This window comes from Purpureocillium takamizusanense, chromosome 2 (genome assembly GCF_022605165.1).
Source record: "Purpureocillium takamizusanense chromosome 2, complete sequence".
In the NCBI taxonomy this organism is placed as follows: domain Eukaryota; kingdom Fungi; phylum Ascomycota; class Sordariomycetes; order Hypocreales; family Ophiocordycipitaceae; genus Purpureocillium; species Purpureocillium takamizusanense.
The window spans coordinates 1882525-1906704 of NC_063069.1; the positions used below are offsets into that span (position 1 = coordinate 1882525).

Sequence of the window (24180 nt, forward strand, 5' to 3'; positions counted from 1 at the left end):
GCCGACTGATGACCTCGGATTGAACTTCTCGTGGTCAAGGACGTGCACATCGGGAAATATGCGATCGGTATTACAACAGGCGTTTCGGCGTTCTCAATTGAGGGCCGCTGCGCTCCCTCAAATTGCGCCTTGTCCCTCACGACGTCATCTGTCCAGCGCTGCAGCCGCCCGAAATCCAAATCGAGACTCGGTTGAGTCGGAGCCGAAGTCGGCGGTGCTCAACCCGCGATGGCTGGGCGACCTGAGGAGTCGCATAAAGCAGAGCCTCTCTCGAGCTCAGAGTGAGAATGATGCCGCTCCGCTGCGGGAGCAATTGGATCGTCTGGACAGACAATGGGTGGACTTGCTTGCTGGTCGCGAGGGTTTCCTGACTGAGCCCAGATGGCGCGGTCTGGACAAGCACTCGGTGGCTTGGGGAGACATGGTGGGCAACAAAACCCAAAGTACAATCGCAACACGAGCACTAGCTAACGAGAGCGATGCGTTCGCCTGGGACTTTAGGATGTCATGGTAGGTTTGAGACAGCGTTGCATGACACGTTGAAAACGGCCAATGACACTGACAGCTGGCAGGGTAAGTCACCACGACGAGAAGACACACCATCATGATCAAGCCAACCAAGAGCGAATAGGCCACGTAAACAACGTCATCTACAACCGATACGCTGAGTCTGCCCGCGTGAACTGGGTCACGAGCTACGCTGCCACGGCAGAACCGGCTCAGCGACAACAATGGGATGAACTCATGACGCCGAGGAGCATTGGATTGATCCTCCGAAGTATCAAGACCGACTACAAGCTGGTAGGTGACTTGACGAGCCCGTGAGGTAACTTGGAGTCTGACACCAACTCATCATTTAAACAGCCCATCACCTACCCGGACCAAGTCACGGTCATCCACAAACTGGCGGTCAAGCCAGACTACGGTGCCGATAGCGTCATCCTCGAGGCCGTGATCCTCTCGGAACAGCACAAAAGAATTGCAGCGAGGTGCTTTGAAGACATTGCCGTGTACGACTACCAGGCCGCCAAGCGGGCACCCTTGAAAGACTTCATGGTGGACGAGCTCCGCACGGTGTACGACCTCCAGGAGAAGAACAAGGGGGAAATGGACCAGTTAGCGGCAGCCATTGACAAAGCTATCGGCGCTTAGTGGGAGTGCAACGCCTACATGTATAGACTAGATCCCTGCGCTTAGATGAACAATGTGTTTGTGCTGGTGTCGGTGACCCAGCGCGGAGATCACTCCCAGTCTTTTCGCCTAGCTACTTGCTGACACCAGATTCGAAAGACAAACGCTTGCTATATACATTTTAACGATAGTGCCTATGTACAACTTTAGATACGTCCATCTCTGTGCCTATATACGAGGGTGGCTATGTTCAATTGGAAGCGACTGATATGTACGAGAAGTGAAGGGGGCCCCGCGCCACGCACGACTGGTGGCCAACTCCAGGCAGGGAGGCGTCGCCAACGCCATCTCAAGTAGAGTAGACGGCGACGTAGGCAACCTCCATCATACTTCCGAAGCCGTCCTGAGTACCGCCGTTGGGATAACCAGGCTTTTAGGGCGTTAGCATGTTTCGGATCACTTTGGAGGTCAATGATGAGAGATTGATGTTGGGAAACTTACCCAGGCGCCGCCGACAGCGACGTTCAGGATGAAAAACAGGGGGCTCTGCGCGACGGACCGCCAGACGTCATGGTTCCCGATGCGGCCGCCCGAGATTTGGTGGTACTGCTGACCGTCCAAAAACCAGGTGACGGTCTCGCCCTCCCAGGTCTGCGGCCGCCTGTCAATCTCGATGCGCCAGGTATGCCAGTCCTGGTTGGGGAAGCCGATGCTCGCACCCAGGCCGGTGCCCTCGTTGCAGATGCCGCCCGGGAACACGTCGCAGTGCATCGTCCCGTAGCCCGTGAGCCGTCCGTTGACCGTCTCCACGATGTCGAGCTCGCCGCACTGTGGCCAGGGCGTGCCGTGGCGGACGGAGTCGCCGAGCATCCAGAATGCGGGCCAGATGCCCTGCTTGTTGTTGACGCTGTTGCCCCCGAAGCGGATCTGGGCCTCGGCGCGGGTGAGCTTCCAGTTCTCGGGCGCAAAGGTGTACCTGCTCTCCAGGCGAGCAGACGACCAGCCGTTCTTCTTGCTCCCGTCGCGCCAGGGAACGATTTGCAGGGTGGCGCCGCCACTCAGCTGGCTGTTCCTGTTGCTGTCGGTGTAGGTCTGGAGTTCGCCGTTGTATCCGAGGTCGCCCATAATGGTATTCCAGTTTCCGCCGTTTGGGCGCGACCCAGAACCTCCATCAAAAGTTTCTTGCCATAGCATCCTGAAACCGCCATAGTTGACGCCGCCCCACGCGTGGGCAGACGAGGCCAAAGCAAACAGGGCCACAAAGTTGAACTGAACCATGTTTGCAGATATGTACCAGGTTTAATATATACAGAGAAGACAACGTCTGCAAAACTGCAACCCAAAGCCGGGCTATTGAAAAGGAACTTGTCTCGGTGGGGGCATCACCAGATGATGGGGGATGTTCTTTCATATTTATATGCGCTGTCTGAAAGAGACAGAGAGGTTACCAAGGAGGTGACATGGTGACCCAACAAAGCGGATGACCGCGTGGTGCCGGGGGTGCAAGCTCTACCAGAGCACAGGCCCTTAACTCCGTCTACGCACTCTAACTCAAGTTCCCGCGGGATAGCTCAGAAGCGGAGCGTCTCACAGCACCCATTCGTCGGAGACATCACGGTGGTATGGAATCCGGGTCATGTTTCTCGAGCTTGTGCCTGTGGCAGGCCTCCATACTGCAGCTCCGAGGAAGGCCAGCCCGCCCCAAGTGACCGGCCACAGGACCAAGACCTGGGGTGCATGAAGGGTGCAGCACAGCAGTAGTGCCGAACAAAAAGGTTGGGCATGGCTCGCTCTCTTTCTTGAAAGTGCTACTCCGGGCATGCAGGAACTGTGGCTCCTCCTGACCGAAGGGCGAAGGGCCGAATGTCGTGGTGCCAAGTCCACGTGCGTCGACGTTTTAGAGTTATGGGGAAAGACACTAGAATATGGAATCTGGCGTGGTGTGGTGTCAAGAGGTGTGCAGGAGGTGTACACTAGGTATGCCAGTTGTCGGCGTTAAGTTGCAGACTTAAACACTTGCCTTTTGGGACATATAGTAGGGAGCTGCGTCTCGTTTCGGGATTGGTTGGTTAACACCCAACAAGAGTTTCTACAAATGAGGGATCCGGAAGGCCAAACGGGCCGTGGAAAGACGATTGGACTGGCGTTTGCACGATCTCGTCAAGGCCAGAAGCCCCAAATCTTGGGATGCAAAGCCATGCCCATTCAGTCCAGTCCAATCAGACTTGAAAGGCAGCTTTGAGAGTGATCAGAGGGTGCGCTTGGTGAGGACCGCTGAAAGGGCCGCGGAGTGGCAAAGTTCGACAGCTTCTCTCTTGGCGAGGAAAACGGCCACGGTGAAGAAATTTCAAATGTCTCACCTGTATCAGGCATGACGGAAGTACATGTACGGTCGACGAGGCAAGCAAAGCGGGCAGTTCAAAAAGGTCATGATGCCCCAAGTACCGGCAGGCGCCCAGGGCGGGCGTCGATCTTCCCCACATGCAGAGATCCGCTAGTTGCTGGGGGAAGGAGGGAAGGAGCAGCAGACAGCCCAGCGCTGAGTCGGCTTCCTCGTGCGGAGGCATCGTGCACAGTCACGCTTCAGGTCTGGTGTCTTCTCCAACGGGCTCAAATCCAGAACGTGTCTGGTGACAGCGCCGAGCACCACCAGGCTGGACCCACCGGACTGGTACCCCCAGGCGACAACTTGTTGACTAGCATTTTGCTGGCTGCTTGCTTTTTGAGAGTTGGTGAGTGAGGTTGGTTGAGACGATTGGCCGCTTGCGTTTCCGTTTTATGAGCTGCAATGTCTACCACCCCCGTCCTGGCACGGGCAATAGAGCCTCTTCTGGCCATAGTCTGGGTTCCCGTCAGGGCTGGGGGTGGAAAAGCCGTGGCACTTTTTGGTGCTGTTGGTCTGCAGCGAAATGGGATAGTAATATTGGACTCGCCAAGTACGAAGTAGAGCACCACTACAACATTATGACAGTGCATCTCTGCGATGAGCGCTCTTGTTGCCCTCAAGCTCGAATCGGACCGGGCCGCCGGAGCTCATAGAAGAGAAGGGCAAAGCTCACTCCGGCGGTGGCACCCGATGCGATGAAGCGACTGCTCTGACCCCACCCTACGCTTGGACGGGGGGCTTGGGAAGATGGCATTTCGCCGCTCATATCGCCGACCAACTGTGTGTGGTTGGATTTTGCACCGCCCACGGAGGGAAGTGTTTCCATCTTTGTGCGACTTTCGAGAACAACTCCAAGCCAGTCCTGCCAAGAGTCTGCGTTCGCGTCAGTACTTTGACAGATATGTGTGCGCGCGCGTGTGTGTATGTGTGTTGGCTGGAGCATGTGGCAGAGGCTTGTGAGTCTAACTGCATGTGATCTTGTGATATGCCCGTTATGGAGGTACCCTCGCGGCCACTCAATGTAACCCTAATTCCTTTAGCACGCCTCAAGACTTCCTGTGAGACTTATCAAGTGCTCTTCTGCGCTGCGCAGCTTTGTGTGCATCATGTACATTTTGCGATGACGCTGTAGAAGCTGATCGAAGTGCAACGGAACAGGGTACAGTCTTGCATCCTGGTGCAGGTGGTGGAGAGCACGGGGAAGGCTGGTGGCCCCCGGCACCGAAATAGAGGAGCGGAGGCATGCAGATGGGCACTTTATTACTCGGCCGGGTGCGCGAACCGCGACCCTCCCCGCAATAGAGTGGCTGTGGTTGTGGCTCGAGCGACATGCCGCCTGTGGTTTCCCCGCAACGCTGCCTGCTCACTTACACGCAAGATCACCACGCACATGGACGGACCATGAATGGACCGCAATCCTACCAGGCTCAGCAGAGATCTTTGCAGGTTGTGTCGTAGAACAGAACTTGACACCGGAGGCGATTGACGTAGTTTTCGGCTTCGGTTTCCATATGTCAGAGTCGGAAGTCCCGGCCGGTCGTTCATGCTGGCATCGATTCTTGACGGACTCGGCCGGACTTAAGGTCTGACATTGCATGTAAACCCCACCAAACCGACGACGTCACAGATTAATTTCAGCATTCACAACCCAGAAACACATTCGTAGTCTTTCAACTCTGTCCAGCAGCTAGAACACTACTGTACGTACAACTGCACAACAGGCACAGTAAGTACTTTGTACAGTACAGTACAGAAGTCAAGCACGAAACACAAGTACAATCGCCAAGCAAGAGTACTCCTCGCAATGCCGGCCGCCGACGTTTTCGCCGCCGGGTCCACCGCCCTCGTAACCGGCGGCGCCTCGGGCATCGGACTCGCCATCGCCAAGCTATGCCACGACAAGGGCATGAACGTCCTTCTCGTCGACCGCAACGCCGATGCGCTGGGCAAGGCCGAGCAGCACGTGTCTGGCGCGGACGGTTCCTCGGCGGTGGTGACCTCGATCCTCGCCGACGTCAGCAAGGAGGACTATTGGCATGCCATTAGGGACAAAGCCGTCTCTGCCTTTGGTAGCATCGAGCTGTTGGTCCTCAACGCGGGCACCGGCTCGCGAGGGACGTGGGGAGACGGTGACTACTTTCGAAAGGTATGTGGCTCGCCTCAACACCCCCTCAGCAGCATAAGGGGGTTTTGCCGCCGGAAGCGCGTGCGGCGACCAAGTTGACATGGAGCCACGTAGACGCTCGAGACCAACATTTTTGGTGTTGTCAACGGAGTCAACACCCTGCTGCCCGTGGTGCGTGATGCAGCCAAGACCAAGCCCGCCGCGATCGTCATCACCGGAAGCAAGCAAGGCATCACGAACCCACCGGGAAATCCCGCGTACAACGCATCCAAAGCCGCTGTCAAGACCCTTTGTGAGCACCTGAGCTTCGACCTCAGAGCCGAGAAGACGACGGTCCATCTTCTTGTTCCGGGGTGGACCTATACCGGCCTCGTGAGTCCACCATCATCCCTCCACTTGAAACTCACGCGATGCATGCAAGGTCGTCATCATTCTTGAACAGGTTCTGTTTGGGACTGACGCGTGATGCTACGCAGACTGGCGCCATCACGGGTAAAGACAAGCCCGCGGGCGCGTGGAGCGCACAGCAGGTCGCCGGGTTCCTATACAAGAAGATGGCCCAGGACAAGTTCTACATCATCTGCCCGGACAACGACGTGTCGGAGGAGACGGACAAGAAGAGGATGCTCTGGTCAGTCGGCGATATTGTAAAAGAACGGCCGCCGCTAACGCGATGGCGCGACGAGTGGAAGGAGGAAGCCGAGAATACTATGGCCCAGACGCAGGTGTAACAAAGAGGCCTTTAGTCACCAGCACCCAAGGGGGTTGTGGCGTGCGATGACCGAAGCACCCCCGGACGGTGTGACGAGAGTCCTTGCCGTGCATCTTCTAGAACGGCCAAGACCAAACGGGAACACCCATGTCCTGCCGCTGCGAAAGGGTTAATGCTACAAGTCGGCAAGTCGCACGGCACGCACGCTGCACTGGTGTGCGGCCACGTGCAAGTCATGTATAGGACAGTTTGCTGCATACGATGCCCGTGCGAGATACATTGGTTTGCGATGAGATGCATCCAGTGCTGATGCTGCAAATACTGGTCGATATTACTCGGGCCTTCACTGCCGCAACCAGCAGAAGCCAACGTCCTTCTTTCGAAACATGCCACTATTCGGACCGACCTGCGTTGCATCGCATCGCGTGAAACCAACACCCCGGCCGGCCCCTATGCCACCGTTCCCTTGACCTGTCTGACGCGCTTGAGCTTGATGTCACGCCAAAACCACGTGCAAACCCATGCACAGGCGAGCAGGGAGACGCTGGTGATGAGCATGTATCGCTGCGAGACGGAGTAGGCCCGCGCGATCCCGTTGCGGATGACCGACCCAACGGGGTAAGACAGCTGCTTGTCCAGGTCACCATAGATCTCATCAATGGGTGCATCGGGGGGCAAGTTCTTCACGAGCTCGCGCCGGAAGGTGCCCGTCCAGATGGCTGAGGACACGGACGACCCGATGGCGCTTCCGACGCTGCAGAAGAGGTTGAGGATGGCCATGAGCACGGCGACATGCTGGTGGTCAGACGGCGCCATCATGGCCATCTCGCCCGCGAGGACGGTCGGCCCGCCGGCGATGGCGACGAGGATTTGGCATACCACCACGTAGCCGAGCGGTTCCGAGGCTTGTCTGAACTTGATCAACAGCCCCACGCCCAGCATGGTCAGCGGTATAGAGTAGTATGCCGCGATCCACTTATACCGCCCGACCCTATGGACAATGAGGCCGATTATGATGCCGGCTAGGCACGAGCCGACGCGATAGGTGTTATGGATGTAGGTGGCTTCGGTGATGCTCGTGTCCCATACAACGTATAGCATCGAAGTAAAGAAACTGCCCCAGATGGACGACTGGCCGAACACAAAGATAAACATGATGCCTGCCGAGAAGACGGTGCGATCCATGAGCAGCTTCAAGGGCACCAACTTGACGGGGGCCAGGTACTTTTCCCAGAGAACAAATGCCACAATCAGTGCGCTGCCAGAAACGATCATTCCGATGATGAGAGGTGAGCGCCATTGCTCGGCTTGGTAAGACCAGATATTGAACGGCAGCAAGAAGAGGGCCATGCCTCCAGCCAGGATAAGGCCACCGATCAAGTCCACATCAATCACATACTTCCTGATATCCCGGAGCGTGATATGGCCGGTACGTCGCTCGATAATGCCGGCGTTCTCAGCCTTTCTATCGTTCCAGAAGAACAGAGCGGACAGTGGCAAAACGACGATGGGTGTAACAATGGTCCAGATGCCGAAGCCCCATCTCCAGCCGGGTCCGTTCAAGATGGCTTCGGACACGGGGCCGCCGATCCAGGTCGTGATCACATAAGGAGACGACGCAAACGCTAGCATCAACGGGCGATTCAGCAGCGATGAGGTGTCCGCGATGAAAATGGTGAGGCAATACGTCACGCCTTGGGATCTGCTGGGGTGTAAACGGAGCGCCCACAACGGAAATTCGGCGGCCAGCAACACTTACCCGACGGAGCTGAACACCTTTGCTGCGGCAAAGATTTCAACATTTTGGCATGAAGCCATCATGACGAGCCCCAGGACCCAAACGCACAGCGTCAACGCCAAGCCCTGCGGCCGGCCCCAGGTGTCGAGGATCTTGGCGATGGGGATCTTGGTCAGACCGCCAATGATGCTCGACATGACCTCGACAGCAGCCGTGAGCGAGTGCTTTTCGAACGCGCTCGTGACGAACGGCTCCATGGTCCCAACGACAACTTCCTCTATGGATATGATGAAGTAGATGAACCAAATGCTGGCAGGCATCAGCGAGCGCACTCCCGCAGACCATGGACCGCTAGGTGAAATTCGCTCACTTGGCGTAGGCGGCGAAGAGATGGGTCTTGGACCACACAGTCGTGGTCGCCTCGACCCTCCTCACTCCTGCCTGAAGCTCATCGAATGCATTGCCCGTCGCATCGACATCGCTGTCGCTGGGTTCTTCGGCCGCAAAGGTTACCCTCGTGCGGCCAGGCGATCGACCCCTCCTCCTCTGCGCGTTTGAGAAGCCGAGCAGGGGGTCACTCGGTCGAGGGTCTGTCGTTTGCGTAAGATTTTCGCTGGATGCAGAGGGCGACAGCATTTTGAGAGTCTCATCCCCGGCTTGACAATTCGTGTCACAATTTTCGGAGAAAGAAACAGGGTGTCGTGGACGGGTTGCAGGCGGCGGCAGCGCCCCAAGCGAGACGGTGTCAGATATATACAAGTACGCCTATATCCGACGGTTCGCCGAGCGGAGTCCGCATGTCGTGAGAACAAGTCGGTGCCACTATTCCTGCGGCCTTGCACCCCCGACGCTCTAGGTGAACATTCCATTCCGCTCTCGCTTCGGTTACCATGGATCGCACGCGCCAGGGCCGCCCGAATGAGCAAGCATATGTACGGTTAGTTAACACGGTTATTGCTGTACCACGGCTCACTGGAGTCCAGTGGCAGCCTGAAGCTTGAAATGGGCGCGTGTCACTGATCCACCGCCCAGACTGGGGAGGGATCGGCAAGTGATCTGCCCATGAAAGATCTTATCTGATGATCTGATAAAATGCTCGAGGCGGGGAGCTTTCGGCGTTGCCAAACTGAGCGGTGACGCTGCATGAGTGAGAACTTGGGGGCTGTCAGGTCCGGACTGCGGAGGATGGAGCAAGTACGACTGAATTGAGGGATGGCTGCACCAAGATGACCTGGGGCTGGCGCGAGTGAGGGCTGGAAATGTTCGCATGGGTGACTGCTGTGGAGAGTGTCGCGTCACGCTCCAGCTCAGCATCCGCAGTGTGTGATTTGCCAGCAAAAAATGATGAGGGAAAGTAGAGATGACACTCCCAGCATGGACCCGTCACAAGGTTTCGAATGGCGAAGCGGGCTCGACGCCGACACTGTCAACTCAGAGTGCAAATAGGCATTGTGGGTGTTTGTCCTCAATGTCAAACGCTGACAATTATGCAGCATTATACGTTGGCAACAGAATGACCTTGACAGCAGATGTCAGATGATCAGCTTATTAGCAGCAGCGGGTGGCAGCCACGATGTGCATGGGGTATACAGAGTAGTTATACTTCGTATGCATGCGCAACCGCCGACCTGCATGCGCACGGGTGGAAATGCTGCACAACGAAGCGTCGCTCGCGCCTCGCTGCATCCCCTGTCCGCGTGAAGTCAAATGCTGGCAGGATCTGAGACGAAGCACGCGCGTGCTCAACCAACAATGGGGGAGGCGGCCCCGGCCCGCGCTGCAGCGCAGCATCGATCTGCGACGTGTCGGCAAGCCCATGCTTCCCCGTCCAGGTCTTGCTTGACATGCTGCCTGGTCCCGCACGTTTCGATGTGGATTTGCGCGAATACGAGGGGTCCCGTCGTTGGGTCGGATGCCGCGACGGATAGTGGACGGCAGGTGGAAAACAACATTTGGCGCGCAACTGGATGGTGACAGGAATAAGTTAGTTCACGCAACCAAAACGCAGAAAGGTCGGTGTGAGATTGCATGGAAGGTACGAGTGCTGCTGCTCGCGAGGGCGACTCCCGCCCGTGCGCCCCACTGCAACCCCCAAACCCCGACTTCTTCTCCCATTCTCCCAGGTCTGCCGCCCGAGCCCCGGTCACTGCCCAGGGTCCAATGGGTCCACGTGACACCTCAGAGTTCTCGACTCTTCCCCACTGGCGAGCATGGACCGCCCCCAAGAGCCCGGGCGTCGGGTCTGGCTGGTTAGTACTGCCCGCTGCTGCCTCTGCTACTGCTTCGGCCGCTGATGACTGCAGGCTCGCGGTCCGTCTGCAATCGGGGCCAGACGGTCTGCAAACTGCCCTCCCTCTTTCTCTTTCGTTCGGCGCCTACCTAGGTTCACACAAGCACGCCTGGCTTGCGCCGTGTAATTTCCTAGTTCTTGGGCCTGCCTTGTCCTCCATCGAATCTCAGTCGCACGCGCGCGCGCGCGCACACCCACACAGAGCCCAGGCCATGCTGCATTGGCGCGCCCTCCCTTAGGGTCGCTGAGGTGCTGATCTCGCCCAAACAGGAGGCTCGCCCGAACGGCCCTCATCCCGTCTTATCCAATACCTACCTTCCTATCGGCCCTGCTTGCTTGCCCGTCCGTTCGGCGTCCGCGTCCGCGTCCCCGCCGCCGTCATGTCCGAGGACGACGTCGACATGCTCGGCCCGGACGGCCAGGGCTCGACTCGCGTCGACCGCGACCGCCGCGCCCCGCGCTTCAGCTGGACACCCGCCTACGAGGCCACCTTCTTCCGCAGCCTCTGTGAGAGCGTCCAGTTGGGCCTGCGCGAGAACAGCAGCTTCAAGGCCGAGGCCTGGGAGCGCGCTGCCCAGGCACTGCAGGAGAGCCATGGCGCCTACCCGGCCAAGAGCCACCTCATCAACAAGAGCGATAATGCGAGGAAGCGCTTCCGCCTCTGGCGCGGTCTGCGCGAGGATCCCGAGTTTCTGTACAGTCCCATCACGAGGACCGTCACCGCCACCGAGGACGCATGGCGGGCGCACATCGAGGTACGACGTTGCTGCGCGCGCACCAAGAAGCCCCCGATCCCGACCTCGTCCGGTGCTGACCTTGTCCTCCACCAGAAAGAACCGCTCTCGAGGGCCCTGCGTGGCCGGCCCTTTGACCACGAAGACTTTATGGAAATCCTCTACCCCGATGTAATCGGATCAGGCGGCGCCCCAAAACGCATCATGAAGCCGCGACGGCGGACCGACGGCCAGCCCGGAGACGAATCCGACATGCCCGGCACGGGGATCATCAACCTCCAGACGGACACGGCGCACGGCCCGGGGTCCGACAGCCCCGAGAGGCAGCGCGCCTCGCTCAGCCAGACGCCGACCGGTTCCGCACCCTCGGCCACCGCCTCGCAATCGCGACCGACCTCGGCTGCGTTACCGCCCCGGGGGACCACATCTGCGCAACCGAGTGCGCTGACGCCGCCAGACGAGTCGGCAAACCAGGCCAAGAAGCGCGCCCTGCCGCCGGGCACCGATGGTCCATTCGAGCCGCCGATGACATCCTCATCAAGCACGCCCGCTATAGCTACCTCACGGCCCGTTTCGTCGCCAGAGAAGAGACGACGCACTTCCTTGCACAGCGACTCTCTGCTACCCGCGACGTCTTCCACCTTGAGCATCTCCGCACTCCCGGGCATCGCCCCTAGCTCTGCAGACACAACGCCGCTGTCCGGGCCGGAGGGGCCCATTCCGGGGGCAAAACCAAGTCCAGACAGCATCGAGCCACCCAAGCCGCGCGCTCACCCGCTGTGGCAGGAGCTAGCGCTCGACTTGTTCTTCAAGGACTTTGCCGAACAGGACCTAGACTTGCAGGTCAAGATTGCAGAGACGGTCCTCTGTGACGAACACAGGGCGCTTGTGTTCTGTAAGATGCCCTGGCGAGTGCGGCAACACTGGGTGAAGCGGCTCGGCGAGGCCCACCGCGAGACCGTCTGACGACTGAGTAGGACCTGCAGGCTCCTCTATCAAGGGTGCGCGTGGTCGCGACGCACTACGGTCCATGTCGTATGTATAAACAAGATATCCAACTGGGGAAGGACGGATGGGTAGGGGAGTTTAACTCGGCGCATCGGTATGTGAAGGATGCGCTCATGGACAGAGGGGCGTGTCGCGATACGATGATACCCGTTTGGCGAGGCGTTGGGAACTTGTTGCATTAAGCGAGGTCGAATTTTCGGGACAGCGGGGTCTTTCATTGTCGGGACTTTGATGATTTCCCAGGTATGTGATCTCACGTCGGTAGCGAGGATTACGTTGTGGAGGAAGGTGGGCGCGGGCAAAGCGGCCACGCAATGACTGTAATATCTAGTATCGCTGGAGTTGTTCGCTCAACTCGTTGGTTGTTGTTATTGTTGGCCGGCCGCATTTTTTCGCAAATCCGAGTGACTGCGTTGCGCACTGGGGCGTCATCGTCAACCAGTGAGTACTAGCCAGATCTCAACTCATGAGGCTGCGCCCGCGTGCTAGTAGTCAACTCCGTCATGACAGTCGTCGGCGGCACACGTCGGCGGGGCGCCCATTTAGCCTCGCTGGGACCTGAGCCCGTGCCCCGTCCTCAAACCTCAGCGATATCTCCCTGGGTGATGTTCTCGCCGCGGGCACACGTAACAGTGTGCCCGCATCATCCCGCTCAGCTCAGCAGCAAGGCAACGCTTTTTGTCCTCGTGCCGAGAGGGGAGGGGAAGGCAATCAAATTACCCAGGAGCACGGGCAGAGTTCTAGCAAATTGAAAAAAAAAAGAATCTCAATCGTGACATCGAACGTGCGTGTGTGCGTGCGGGTACAGCGGCCCGCTGGTGACGGGTTCTCACGCCTTGTTTTGTCGCGCGAGCGCCCCGGCACAAAACGGGTCCCTCTGTGCTCTTTCTACGTTCTAGGCAACTGACGTCATTGCGTTCGTCCAGCACACACACCACACGCTCGCCCGCCCGCCCGCTGCTGCAGCACAACGGGAACAGGGCGTGTGGATTTTGGCCAGCCCAGCCAGCCGGCAAACGACCGGGCAAATGCACCAGCTGGGGTTGGCACCACCTGAGCTCCCGTCCGGCCTCTGCCCACCTGACGTGACGACACACGAGCTCTGCCTTTTTCCTCTCCCCCATCCACATCCACCACGCATCCATCCATCTTCTCTACCCTCTCACACACCATCGTCTCGCCATTGCACATACGTCGTCTCGCGGGCACGCATAATCACTCCCCCTTTTCTTCACATATACCTTCCTACGCAAACAAACCCCAACATCCATCCCCTCGCATACATACCCTCGAAGCCAGTACGTTTGACACCCTCCCAGCCATCTTGTATGCCTTCACCGCGCGCTGACGTCGTGAGCAGTGTCGTACGCAGACGTAGCCGCCAGCGGGCCTAAGCAATCCCCCTCCGAGGTAAGGACATGTCACCTCGTGACCACCAGCGATAGCTACTGTCCTCACGGGTGTCGCGCGCATTTGTGCGCGCGCGTCGTACACATGACATGGCGGCTCTTCCCCCCTTTCTCTCCTCTCCGTTCGTCCTGATTTGAAACTCTTCCCACTCGCTCACGCGCGCCCCAGGCCGCCGCCCCGGCACCCCCCGAGATCATCGCCAACGAGTCCGCGTCGACGGCCTCGCTCATCGACGTCGACGCCCCTAGCGTGCACACCGTGCCGTCCGACTTCCTCGAGCAGGACGTGCAGACGGAGACGCAGGCCGCGCGCCGCGAGCGCGAGGACGCCGCCGCCGAGGCCAAGGCCAAGGCCGATAAGGCACGCCGCGACGCCGCCGAGAAGGCCCGCCGCGCGGACAGCTGGCTCACGGCGCAGTTCGCCAAGCTATCCGACGGCAGCGCCGGCGCCCTCGCCCTCGCAAACGTCGCCGCCGTCGTCGGCCTCAGCTCCTACCTCGGGTACCGCGCCTGGGGCCTCTACGAAAAGGGCCGCCTCGACTGGAAGACGGCCGGCGTCGGCGTCGGCATCCTCGCTGCCGTGGGCGCCATCGAGTCCGTCTTTGGCGGCTACCTGTACAAGGGCCGGAAGAAGGGTGGCTCCTCTTGAGGGAAAGGGGAACTCTGACGGTTCTTTGATGCTGGAGTTGCTGCGTGTGGGCTCTATTTCGGCGTCGGGTCGGCCATGGGTCTGGTGTTGTAAACGACTTGTCTCTGCTCTTGTGTATCAATGTTAATACCGCTTCAATCATCCTCACTTGTGCCGGTTACGGTGAGCACCGTGCTTGCAAATGCTTTGCGTCAGTTGCCGTCATTTGATCTGCCCATGACATGGATCGATTTATTTAGAGTGGTTTGAGCCTTCTATTTTGTAGCCTCTTTATATACGCTTGCCGTCTCATACAGCGTTGATGATACAGACATGCGTGTATGGCATGCCGTGTAGTACATGGCACAGCTCGTTCGAGCGTGCTCCGATATGTCGTCTCGGCCTATCCGGCTTCTATTCCTTCTTCTGGCCCTCAGGCTGTGCCTCCTTGGAGGCCTGTTCCTCGTGCTTCTTCTCAACAACATCGTTGGCGGCTCGCGCGTCCTCCCATACTGGCGCCGCATCGTCGACGGCCGTCACTGCAGGCACGTGCTGCGTGTCGGATTCGGGTACCTTGGTGGCAGGCTCGGGGTGTGCGTCTCGGACGGCCGCCGCATCGCCTTCTGTCGGCGCCGCGCTGCTGCCGGCCTCCTCGTCCGCAGGGTCGTCGGTCAGCTCGGAGCCGTAGACCTCGGGATACTTTCGAAAGCATTCTTGCATGCCCCTGTCGAGTCAGTCAGCATAAGTCACTCCCCTGCGTACCATCTCATCCGCGGCCAACGTACTGGAACTTCTCAATACAATCCATGCCCTTGGGCTCCTCGTTCGAGTAGACAAAGCAGCTAAAGGCCGTCTTGAACTCCTCGCCGCAGGGCCCATGAGCCATGCCGCCGAGGCATGGGCAGTCCCAGTTGATCTCGCCCGTCTCCGGATTGAAAGCCCCTTCTTGCCCGGCCTCCTCCTCTAGGGCAGCAGGGCCGCCTTCGAGGGCTGCAGTGCTTTGCGCGTCTTCGGAGTCAGGCTGCTTCTGCGGTTCGGTCGAGGCTTTCTCAGGCGTCGTCTGCGTCGCGGGCGGTGCGGCGTTCTCAGCCTTGACCTTGACTTGTTTCCGCTTCTCCTCGATCACGGCGTCGACGGTCGGCAGGTCGGACTCGGCAAACGCGGAAGGGGCGGGCACTGTTCTTTGCACTGCTTTCGGAATTAGCTGGTAATAATTTCTCTCCGTGAACGCGGAGCTCATCCGTACCGGTAGCCTCATCCGCAAAGACAGAACTGGTGTTGTAATAGTACACGGCACCGACGGCAAGACCCCATCGCAGCGCAGAGCTCTTCCAGCTCCTCGGCTTATCGGCAGCAGACGCCGTCGAGGCGAATCGTCGGGGGGCCACGCGCCCGGTAGCCCTGGACATGCCGCCCAGGGCCTGGCGGGAAGCCGACCGCACAGCCGCGCGATACATTATGCGCACCAAATGTGAAGATTGCTGAAGCAAGGAAAAGGGTGGTGGTGAGAAAGGAATGATCGCGTTCGGATCATCCCCAAGGTCACCAAAAAAAGATCGAACACCGGCGCGGATTGGTCAGCCACTGGACGGGTCCTGGCGTCACCACCACACCCGCGCTGAGCCACAGCGCCGTGGAACAACTGCCTGCGAGTGCAAGGGCGGTAGATCCGACAATTAGCCGCGGTAGGGGCCCCTTTGCATGCCATCCTTGCCATTCTTCCAGGGTAGGCAGAAAAAGCAACTCAAGGTGTCACTGATCGTGGCCTGCAGCTGAGACCATCCACGCCAAACGAGCTGATCACTCACTCACACGACACGACAAATCAGCCGAACCGTGCAGAGCCTCGCAGCCGTTCAGCCCGAGTGAAATGCCACGTGTTTGACGTTGCCACAAGCCCCTCTCCGCGTGCATTGACCATCATAGCGGGAAAGCCGTGGCACCCGCGCGTCTCTTCCGTGTGGACTTTTTGGAGAGTTTGGTTCACCTGGCAATCGGATGAATGGTCGGCGGTGATCAGTGGCTCGCCATTCACTAACCCTGGCCTGCACTCATCTCCGTGACAATTTAGACAACTTCACGCGCTCGATAGCCCTGTGATTGATTCCTGTTTTCTGCTTGGATATTAAGTCATCTCTCACCATGGCCGCAGAGGCGTTCGAGTGGCATCCTGCCAAGCTTCTCCTCGACCACGACAGCACCTCTGAGTTCGCCCTCCTCGTGCTGAACCAGCCCCTCAAGAACAGCGCCAGTCTCCGCAAACTGTGGAAGAACGGTTCGTGTCGGCGGCAGCATGCGCCTCACCAGCTGATACTGACGCGCTCCCAGCCTCCCTCCGGGTCGCCGCCGACGGCGGTGCCAACCGCCTCCATGAACTGTCCTCGTTCCAAGGCAAATTCGTATGTCGTGGCTCATTCCATTGCCCTGCTCTGCCGTCTTTCTGACACATCACGCAGTCCAACCTTCAGGCCATCATCGGTGACCTCGACTCGCTCTCGCCTTCGGTTAGAGACTTTTACTCCTCACAGCCCACACCGGCCGAAGTCGTCCACATCACCGACCAGGAATCCACCGACTTCGCCAAGGCCGTGGCCTGGATTCGGAAGGCACGATCAGACAATCTCGATATTGTCGCCCTCGGTGGTATTGGCGGACGCGTCGACCAAGGTGTCAGCCAGCTGCATCATCTCTACCTGCTCCAGCCGGGTCCGGATTACGCTCTTGGCCGGCTCTTCCTCCTGTCTGGGTCGAGCCTCACATTCCTCCTAAAAGCCGGGAAGCATCTCATCCGCGTCAGGGAGGACGGCGAGGATGTGGCCTTTGGAAAGCACGTCGGGATCTTGCCGCTCCAAGGGCCCTGCGCCATCTCCACCCAAGGCCTGGAGTGGGACGTGACCGACTGGGAAACGCAAGTCGGAGGAAAGCTAAGCACGAGTAATCATATCCTCCCTGACACTAAGTGCGTCGAGGTGCAGACGTCGAAGGACGTGCTCTTCACAATAGCGCTGCGACAAATCGAAGGCGAGGACGTGGGATAGGCCCGTGACGCGTGTGTTCAAATTGGAGCGTCAAATGCCAGCAGATATCGAACAGTTATGAAGAGATAGCCAGAAACGCCGCGCTTGAAATGGACATCTCGTGCCGTGACGACGTAGCTCCCTACAGCAGCGGCAGGCAGCGCTCGCCGGTCGGTTTCACCGCAGGTAGTGGAGGACCAACCAGCAGAACAGGAAGAAGATGATAGCGCCAGCAAAAAAGATCCACTTGTCTTCTCGCGCACGCCGCTCGACCATGCGAATTGTGTCGCCGCTGACGCCAAGCGTGTTGGCGACACTGTACAGCCGCTTCTGCGTGTTTTTGAGCATCTCGCGCTGGTCACCCAGGTCGCCCAGGACCGCTTGTCCCCGGGCAATATAGTCATCGAGCGCGCTGTGCGTGTTGGCGAAGAAGTTTTGCTCGCGTAGCGCGTGCGCCTCGCGCATTTCGTCGGCAGAGCCTGTTGTGAGGTGGCCACTCCCATACGCGTTGCTCCGCGGCTGAAAGGCCGAGTTGGTCGTTGTGGTCGTGGCATTGGCATAGGGGTTTTCGGGGGTAGCATTATACGGCCGCCTCCCCAGGAGCTCGGTCCTATTGTTTTGGTGCTGTGCATCCTCCCTCGCCTTCTTCAACCCGTCGATCTGGGCGCGAAAGTCGGAGAGGTCGTCGCGGAAGCGTTTGACGCGCTCGAAGGCTTCTTCCTGCTTCTTGACTACGATTTCTTGCCGTGCCAGATGATTATACTCGTCGAGGGTCTTGGTGAAGGAAGCCAGTGAAGCAGACACGTTGCCGATCTCGGCGGGTGTCGGGGCGCTCTTGTCGTTGAGCGAAGACAGCTCGCTACGGATCGCCTTGCTCTGCCGCAGGGCAGAGTTATACTGCACGTTCTTTAGGGAAGACCGAGTCAGTCTGGGTCAGGGCAACTGCGCCGAGTGATGTCGAGACTCACCATCCTTGGAGCGCTTCGTTTGCCGGAGGCAATCGAGCGGGACTGTTTGCCGATCGTGCTGTAGACTTCAATTTTAAGGTTGAGAGCCTCACATGGAAAGGCCACCTACCTGCCTACTGCATGTGCCCAATGGTTGTTGTCGGGCTCGGAACATCCCAGTGGCCGCGACAGGGACCCAGCGCCTATATTTGGCTGCGGGTGCTTTGTGCATCCGCGCCTGGCGCCTGGCGCCAGCTGGGGTTACACGGTCGACCACGACAAGGGTTTTTTTGTTTATTACACAATGCCTTGGATCATGCACTCCGAGCTTTGATCCGATGGAGGCAGAGATTCGCTCAATGGAAAGTTTTCACGCGTTTAGTGCCTCCACGACGCTATTAAGCGCCTTTTCACCTTCTTTGCCGGTCGGAGGACCTCCCAGTTAGCGATGCTTCGGACACGATGGCTACGGAGTACCTCACCCCCTCCCATTCTTAACAAAGCGAAGCCTAAGAATCGCCGCAACGAACTCGGGTATGAAAAACACTGGCACGAGGGGGCCGGTCTCGTCCCAGAAGATACATGTCATTAAGACATGCCAATACTGTGACGTCTCGTGCTCCGTGTCGGAGTCATCACATCAAAGCGGTCTGCGGGTTCAATCCCGTTCGACTTCTGGTGCTGCAGCACAACGGTGTTTCATGAAAGCAGGTAGCATAGAGCAGAAATCCAATCCCACTCTGAAGTATCGACGTATTGATCCTATACAATGTCTCTGTGACATTTATATGGTTATCCATGATTTCGCCACAAGACTCGACATCGTTACACGGATATAGACTACCCTATAGCTCATAAGTCTCGTGGGGCTCTAGCGTAAATTTTGCCGCTTTCTCGACCGGAGCATTATCTTGACTCTGTGTACAATGAGGTCTGTGACCATCTTCTAGTCGAATCGGAGTATTCCCGTCATCATGTGCGCCCATTTCTCGCGTGGTTTGCTCTCTTTTACCAGGACGAAGACGGCTACGACCCTTCCTACGAGAGGTGTACAGCTACGAGTGTGAAGGAGAAGGCAGCATGACGCCCCTTTCAGTCTCGATAATGGTGGGCTCATTGAGCGGCTTCAGCATCGCGCTTTTGGCGTCAGTTGGCGTTGGGACATGCTTTATTCTTCTTTCTGTTGCGGCCTATCGGATGCTTCTGCACCCTCTCGCGAGCATACCAGGCCCCCGTCTAGCTGCGGTTTCAAGCTGTTGGCACGCCTATCATGTCAGGAACGGCCGTGTACGACTATTGGCACAGACCTTGCACGGTACTTATGGCGACTGTGTGAGAGTTGGGCCAAATGAAGTGTGGTTCAACAGCAAGGAAGCATTCGATCATATTTACAGTAAGTATCGATATCTCAGTGGCCTCAACAATGGCGAACGGGCTGACACTATGAAAGGTACTAGCAGAGGCTGTGAAAAGTCAGACTTCTATTGTAAGTCGCGAATCTCTCGGCTAGGACGAAAGGCCTTTGACATTCGCAGTGGCGACAAGATTGAGCAGACCTCAGATGGATTGGCACTTGCGCCTACACTTCCCGGACAACTTAGATCTGCTCTCCGAGCTCAACACGAGACGGTATCGCTTGCAGAGGCGGCTTATTGGTCGCACATATCATGCGTCGAACGTCGCGAAATACGATGCTGCAATCGACGAGGTGGTGAAGCGCGCTGTCACAAAGCTGGCTTCCCTGCAGGGAGAGGAACTTGACCTGAAGGAATGGATGCACATCATCGCTGTCGAGTGCCTCGGAGCCGCTGTTCTGTCCTGGTCGCCTGGGTTACTCAAAGTCGGCATCGACTGGGGCACGATTGTGCACAGTTACAGAGGGTGGAGGAGAAAGAGCGTCTTTGGCCTCTTCCCCATCATGACCAAGTTGGAGCTGTTGTCATCGGATATCGGCAGGGCCTTCGCCGCGCTCTGCGGCGTCACATACAAGACGCCTGCCAATTTCCGGCCTTTCTTTCCTGTTCGTACCTCTAGCGTCATGGCCCTTGACAAGAACTACCATTGACGAAGGCTAGGACGTATCAAGACGAGTATCGCGGCGAGTCAAGGCAGCACTGAGAGACAATCCGCCCAAAGATGCCAGGCAGGACCTTCTCGCGGACCTGATTCAGCTCCACAAGGACAAACCCGAGTTCAATGAGCTTTACCTCCGGAAAATGGCTGTGACCAACTTTGGTGCTGGCCACGAGACGATGGCGTCCACACTCACATCAATCCTTGCCATGATAGGATCACATCCCCACGTTCAGCGGCGAGTAGCCGACGAAGTCCGGCAGACATCAAAATCTGGGCCCCTTGACAACGTCGCCAAGATGGTGTATACGCGCGCCACCATCAAAGAGGCCATGCGTCTGTACCCCGTAATCTCCATGTCTCTTCCCCGCAGAGCGCCTGCGGGTGGACTGCAGGTGGGCCGCCGCTGGTTCCCTCCGAACACGACGGTCGGGTGCAACCCCGTCGCCCTGCATCGCAACAGCTCCATATTCGGTAGCGATGCCGCGTGCTTTGACCCGGGGCGCTGGCTCGGCGCCCAGGCGGGGGACGACACGCGTCTCCGGGCGATGGACCGGTACAACCTTGGCTGGGGAGGTGGGTCGCGAACATGCCCCGGCCGCAACCTCGCCGAACTCGTGGTGTTCAAGGTTGTCGTTGCTCTGTTGAGGCACTTCGAAATTGAGGTCATTGAGATGCCGCCGGAGGAGGAGCAGCGGGCTTACTTCCTCTCCATGTTGACAGGCGTCCGGGTGCGCTTCCTGCTGGCCGGGGCAAAAGTGAGTGCCAAAACGGATCTAGCATCTGACTGACAGCTTGATCGACGGGGCACCAAGAGAGAGGCGTTTGATGAAGCCAGCGGGCAAAAGCTTCCTTGACTTGACAGGCTAAGGGCAGCTTGGCACGCGCGGCTTTACGTTATAGCGCTACGGACCAGCGCGGGCGGAACAAGCAGCCATCGATGCACCGCTGATACGGTTTACGGAGCTTACGAACTGGCAATTTGCGAAGACTCCCGAAGGGGCTGCTCGGATCTTGATGGCTTTTGGCTCGACGCTACTTTCAAGCTTGGACGGAGTCGGACGAAGCCCTCTACGACGACATCACGGCAAAGGCCGAAGCTGATATGGTGTTATGGAGCTGCACCTGTGCCTCAAGCATATCAGATGGTCAGACTTACACACTTCATACGAGCCGAGACGAGGCAGAACAAGCCATCAAGCCTCCGTCACTAACAGGGAGGAAGGACCCGCCAGGGCCGAATGCAGTATCAGTCCCACGCCTTCGAAGAGTTTCAGCCGGCAGCTGTTCTGAATCGTACCCATGACAACTCGCATTGGTCACCCTGCCTTTGTCCGCCAGAGCTGGCAGGCGGCAGAGATTTCAGAACCGACGTCTCCCATTCGCAAATCGTAGAGGCTTCTTACAAGCCACTGCGCTTGAAAGGGGCGACACCCGTTCGCCCCTGGTGGCAAGTCTGTTGGCCCATCTACTTGAACCAACAGCCGTTTTTTTCGGGCAATTATGGGATGGGTGGTCGTCGACGGGCTTGGCGCGGCCCTGGCTTGATGAGTGGTGGGCTGGGCGAGGAGGCACACTCCGAATCGCCGTGGCTTGCCCGATGGCTGTGGGCGAGGGTGGGGGACACACTTCGGTGGCAGGCATTCCCTGATTCAACCGCTCTCCCAAGGGTGCGCTAACCCAGGACGGAACGTTCGACGGGGCTTCCATGCGTGTGAGACTTGGCACGCTTGTGGTCCTGGGCTCCTGGGATGGTGGCACGAGTGATATCCCCCCAGGTGAGACGAGGAACCGCGGGGCCCCGGACGGTGAGAGAACAATGCGCTCATGCCAACGTTGATAGCAACTTGTGTTATCATCGCTCCACTGCACTAAGTGTAAATGGTAGGAGAGATGTCAATTACTGGTGGGTTCTTAGTCCTTCGGCTATGATATGAAGCTGTTATCCATAGTACTTGTTACACTCGGCGAAGTTATGATTAGATGAGAATTCAGTCACAGTACACAGGCCTTCGGGTACTGAACCTTTTTCTCCAGTTCCGGAACTGTAACGCTGCGCATGCCAACCTGCTAAGAATAGGCCGACCGTTGCGCTCGGTAGTGCTGCGCAGCGCAGTAGTTCCTCCCAGGCAGTTGAGGATTGTGGCGCGCGCCAGTGGCTTCACCTCGGCAAGCCTCCCTGCAGAGAGCATGGGGGAGGCACCAGGAAGTCTGGCGCCGCCGCACACGCGCGCTGTCTCTCCGTCCCTCCAACTCGGCCGGGGTCCCCAGAGCCATCGATACCCGCTTCTGACCGAGGCAACAGGGCTTTTGTTTGGCCCTGCTGATTTGAGGGCCAGCCCGTCCTGTCTAAGCTGTCCCTGAACTAGGGGGGTCAACGACGACGGCAAAAGTGGCTTGCAAACAAACGGCGGGCGATGGCTAGGGCGCCAAAGGGCTTTGGGGACAGCCTACAGGGGAGGCATAAGCATAAGGTAAAAGGTTACCGGGGGTGAAGCGATCTTGGCGATATCCTGCCTTGCAACGACGGGTGCGGTAGCCGTCGAAGCAAGCATCGATCCACTAGAGTAGCATGCCGCACGTGCTCCAGTGCGTCAAACGACGCACAGGGATGCACATCCCATGTTGATAGTTTCCCCGACAGGAGAATCCATGGCTCTCTGCTCGGGGAGTCGGGGCCCCTTTCCCAGCCAGCCCACTTCCCCCAGGCTCACCCCGCCTGCTTCTCCAGGCCTCCCCAGACGCGTCCTCAAAGTTAAACGTAATAGTAACGTGCGGTGATGAGACACCTGAGGGGAGCTATCGTCGCGAGACTGGGGACCCGTTCCTTTGGGGGGGGGGGGGGCGTAGTGCGTATCTGCGACTCAGCAGCAAGCGCCAGCGGTGGTGTTGAGGAGGGCCATGCCCATTCTGACTTGTCCACGGTTCCCCGCATTGACCAGCAAGCAGTGCCAGAGACTAGTCTGCGGCCGGAGATGATTAAACCGAAAGAAGCATTGGAACCGGCGCTGGGAGAGCCAACACGTGCCAGCGGCAACCCATCCATCCAACAAGCCTGCATCCAGTACCCCCTTCGAAGCACACACAAAGCAGCAGTAGCAGCAGCACCGCGGATCCGTGCCAAGACCCAGTGCGGCGGGACGGCCTGCCAGTCGAGAGCGCATCGTTCCATCGCCCGCGGGTGGCCAGGTTACATTCGCATCCCCACATGGGTCGGTGCCGCGTGCTGTGGGAGGAGCGCAGCACGCACAGGCAAAGCTGGCTGGCGTGGCGACGCGGGCGTGTGTACAGGGCAGAAGTAGCGACACCAACAAACATGATCACGACGGGGCATCGTCATCGTTACCGTCGTGGCGGTCCTTACCCGTCTCGCTTCAAGGTTGGTCATCGATGCCGTTGGTGAAAACCAACCCAACCGAAGCAAGCAGGCAAGCAAAAGCCCCCCTGGCACTTTGATGCAGTGCCGGCGGCACGAGACAGCCACATTGTTGGCGGGAAGATGGCAAAAGTTCGTCAACGCGACCAACGATGGGAAAGTGTCAGCACGCCTCGTTCTTGGCGCAGCGCAAAAAGCCTCCCTGCTTGCCGTTCTGGTGGCTGTTGGGTGGCGGCTGGCGGAGGCGGCGCCAGGGATCTGCTTGACGCTTGTTGGATCTTGGCGACCCCGTGTGTGTGCCCTGCACCTGCAAGCCCGTGTTGTGCGACGAGAGGGCATGCGAGTGCCAGTTTGTTGTCCCGCCTAACTACCTCTCTCCCCCATCGCGGAGCCTCTCGTTCCCTGGATGTGCTGCGGCGGCTGACCGGCACGCTGGGCGGGGAGGCGCGACGACCCAACAACATGAATGGGTGTCACTCGCGCCTCCTCCTTCCACGGCATGTGCCTCGAGGGGAAGCTCCGAATCGCGCAATCATAACGGGCGCCCAGCAGTCGAGGCCAGGGCCGCTTGTGGCTTGCTGAGGTGGGCGGGACGGTATCCTGGGC

General features: G+C 58.4%; 10 protein-coding genes across 12 annotated transcripts; 6 read left to right on the forward strand and 4 right to left on the reverse strand.

Moving 5' to 3' along the window:
- The first annotated feature begins 6 nt into the window (after window positions 1-6).
- JDV02_002391 (uncharacterized protein) lies at window positions 7-1240 on the forward strand. Of its 2 annotated transcripts, XM_047983415.1 has the most exons (5): window positions 7-424; window positions 502-510; window position 573; window positions 632-801; window positions 865-1240. In XM_047983415.1, the coding sequence occupies exons 1-5, from the start codon at window positions 59-61 to the stop codon at window positions 1150-1152; spliced, it is 834 nt and encodes a 277-aa protein (XP_047839386.1). In that variant the 5' UTR covers window positions 7-58; the 3' UTR covers window positions 1153-1240. The 2 variants fall into 2 exon arrangements, with proteins under 2 accessions (XP_047839386.1, XP_047839387.1); XM_047983416.1 differs by having other exon boundaries at window positions 502-573.
- A 240-nt stretch (window positions 1241-1480) lies between these two features.
- Window positions 1481-2409, reverse strand: JDV02_002392 (uncharacterized protein; the record flags this gene model as incomplete). Its single annotated transcript, XM_047983417.1, has 2 exons — window positions 1481-1561; window positions 1633-2409. The coding sequence occupies 2 exons, from the start codon at window positions 2407-2409 to the stop codon at window positions 1481-1483; spliced, it is 858 nt and encodes a 285-aa protein (XP_047839388.1).
- Window positions 2410-5149: 2740 nt separating this feature from the next.
- On the forward strand, window positions 5150-6756 carry JDV02_002393 (uncharacterized protein). Of its 2 annotated transcripts, XM_047983418.1 has the most exons (3): window positions 5150-5663; window positions 5757-6014; window positions 6119-6756. In XM_047983418.1, exons 1-3 carry the CDS (start codon window positions 5322-5324, stop codon window positions 6371-6373), a joined length of 855 nt encoding a protein of 284 aa, XP_047839389.1. In that variant the 5' UTR covers window positions 5150-5321; the 3' UTR covers window positions 6374-6756. The 2 variants fall into 2 exon arrangements, with proteins under 2 accessions (XP_047839389.1, XP_047839390.1); XM_047983419.1 differs by having other exon boundaries at window positions 5757-6756.
- Window positions 6757-6804: 48 nt separating this feature from the next.
- JDV02_002394 (uncharacterized protein) lies at window positions 6805-8728 on the reverse strand (the record flags this gene model as incomplete). Its single annotated transcript, XM_047983420.1, has 3 exons — window positions 6805-8056; window positions 8114-8401; window positions 8463-8728. 3 exons carry the CDS (start codon window positions 8726-8728, stop codon window positions 6805-6807), a joined length of 1806 nt encoding a protein of 601 aa, XP_047839391.1.
- A 1661-nt stretch (window positions 8729-10389) lies between these two features.
- Window positions 10390-12456, forward strand: JDV02_002395 (uncharacterized protein). Its single transcript, XM_047983421.1, has 2 exons — window positions 10390-11137; window positions 11213-12456. The coding sequence occupies exons 1-2, from the start codon at window positions 10763-10765 to the stop codon at window positions 12080-12082; spliced, it is 1245 nt and encodes a 414-aa protein (XP_047839392.1). The 5' UTR covers window positions 10390-10762; the 3' UTR covers window positions 12083-12456.
- A 656-nt stretch (window positions 12457-13112) lies between these two features.
- Window positions 13113-14426, forward strand: JDV02_002396 (uncharacterized protein). The gene is made up of 3 exons (XM_047983422.1): window positions 13113-13422; window positions 13485-13534; window positions 13703-14426. Coding segments are annotated over exons 1-3 (531 nt in total). The 5' UTR covers window positions 13113-13421; the 3' UTR covers window positions 14183-14426.
- On the reverse strand, window positions 14380-15677 carry MIA40 (Oxidoreductase). The gene is made up of 3 exons (XM_047983423.1): window positions 15408-15677; window positions 14947-15349; window positions 14380-14885 (listed from the first exon to the last, which is right to left on the reverse strand). The coding sequence occupies exons 1-3, from the start codon at window positions 15616-15618 to the stop codon at window positions 14576-14578; spliced, it is 924 nt and encodes a 307-aa protein (XP_047839394.1). The 5' UTR covers window positions 15619-15677; the 3' UTR covers window positions 14380-14575.
- A 239-nt stretch (window positions 15678-15916) lies between these two features.
- On the forward strand, window positions 15917-17401 carry THI80 (Thiamine diphosphokinase). The gene is made up of 3 exons (XM_047983424.1): window positions 15917-16436; window positions 16490-16560; window positions 16618-17401. The coding sequence occupies exons 1-3, from the start codon at window positions 16304-16306 to the stop codon at window positions 17197-17199; spliced, it is 786 nt and encodes a 261-aa protein (XP_047839395.1). The 5' UTR covers window positions 15917-16303; the 3' UTR covers window positions 17200-17401.
- BOS1 (protein transport protein bos1) lies at window positions 16237-18218 on the reverse strand. The gene is made up of 2 exons (XM_047983425.1): window positions 18147-18218; window positions 16237-18084 (listed from the first exon to the last, which is right to left on the reverse strand). The coding sequence occupies exons 1-2, from the start codon at window positions 18147-18149 to the stop codon at window positions 17356-17358; spliced, it is 732 nt and encodes a 243-aa protein (XP_047839396.1). The 5' UTR covers window positions 18150-18218; the 3' UTR covers window positions 16237-17355.
- Window positions 18219-19049: 831 nt separating this feature from the next.
- Window positions 19050-22138, forward strand: JDV02_002400 (uncharacterized protein). The gene is made up of 6 exons (XM_047983426.1): window positions 19050-19518; window positions 19576-19611; window positions 19661-20145; window positions 20201-20754; window positions 20993-21976; window positions 22042-22138. The coding sequence occupies exons 1-5, from the start codon at window positions 19206-19208 to the stop codon at window positions 21066-21068; spliced, it is 1464 nt and encodes a 487-aa protein (XP_047839397.1). The 5' UTR covers window positions 19050-19205; the 3' UTR covers window positions 21069-21976; window positions 22042-22138.
- The last annotated feature ends 2042 nt before the right edge of the window (window positions 22139-24180 follow it).

Bases quoted from the DNA above. Each gene is read 5' to 3' on its own strand.
- THI80 (XM_047983424.1), top strand. From the start codon at position 16,304: ATGGCCGCAGAGGCGTTCGAGTGGCATCCTGCCAAGCTTCTCCTCGAC. The intron at 16,437-16,489 runs GTTCGTGTCGGC...ACGCGCTCCCAG, and splicing joins CCGCAAACTGTGGAAGAACG to CCTCCCTCCGGGTCGCCGCC. The intron at 16,561-16,617 runs GTATGTCGTGGC...CACATCACGCAG, and splicing joins CCTCGTTCCAAGGCAAATTC to TCCAACCTTCAGGCCATCAT.
- JDV02_002395 (XM_047983421.1), top strand. From the start codon at position 10,763: ATGTCCGAGGACGACGTCGACATGCTCGGCCCGGACGGCCAGGGCTCG. The intron at 11,138-11,212 runs GTACGACGTTGC...GTCCTCCACCAG, and splicing joins CATGGCGGGCGCACATCGAG to AAAGAACCGCTCTCGAGGGC.
- MIA40 (XM_047983423.1), bottom strand. From the start codon at position 15,618: ATGTATCGCGCGGCTGTGCGGTCGGCTTCCCGCCAGGCCCTGGGCGGC. The intron at 15,350-15,407 runs GTACGGATGAGC...TTCCGAAAGCAG, and splicing joins CTTTGCGGATGAGGCTACCG to TGCAAAGAACAGTGCCCGCC. The intron at 14,886-14,946 runs GTACGTTGGCCG...CTGACTCGACAG, and splicing joins GATTGTATTGAGAAGTTCCA to GGGCATGCAAGAATGCTTTC.
- JDV02_002396 (XM_047983422.1), top strand. The intron at 13,535-13,702 runs GTAAGGACATGT...CGCGCGCCCCAG, and splicing joins CTAAGCAATCCCCCTCCGAG to GCCGCCGCCCCGGCACCCCC.
- JDV02_002400 (XM_047983426.1), top strand. From the start codon at position 19,206: ATGACGCCCCTTTCAGTCTCGATAATGGTGGGCTCATTGAGCGGCTTC. The intron at 20,146-20,200 runs GTTCGTACCTCT...GACGAAGGCTAG, and splicing joins ATTTCCGGCCTTTCTTTCCT to GACGTATCAAGACGAGTATC. The intron at 20,755-20,992 runs GTACAACCTTGG...TCTGACTGACAG, and splicing joins CGTCTCCGGGCGATGGACCG to CTTGATCGACGGGGCACCAA.
- JDV02_002393 (XM_047983418.1), top strand. From the start codon at position 5,322: ATGCCGGCCGCCGACGTTTTCGCCGCCGGGTCCACCGCCCTCGTAACC. The intron at 5,664-5,756 runs GTATGTGGCTCG...GGAGCCACGTAG, and splicing joins ACGGTGACTACTTTCGAAAG to ACGCTCGAGACCAACATTTT. The intron at 6,015-6,118 runs GTGAGTCCACCA...GATGCTACGCAG, and splicing joins GGTGGACCTATACCGGCCTC to ACTGGCGCCATCACGGGTAA.
- JDV02_002391 (XM_047983415.1), top strand. From the start codon at position 59: ATGCGATCGGTATTACAACAGGCGTTTCGGCGTTCTCAATTGAGGGCC. The intron at 802-864 runs GTAGGTGACTTG...TCATTTAAACAG, and splicing joins TCAAGACCGACTACAAGCTG to CCCATCACCTACCCGGACCA.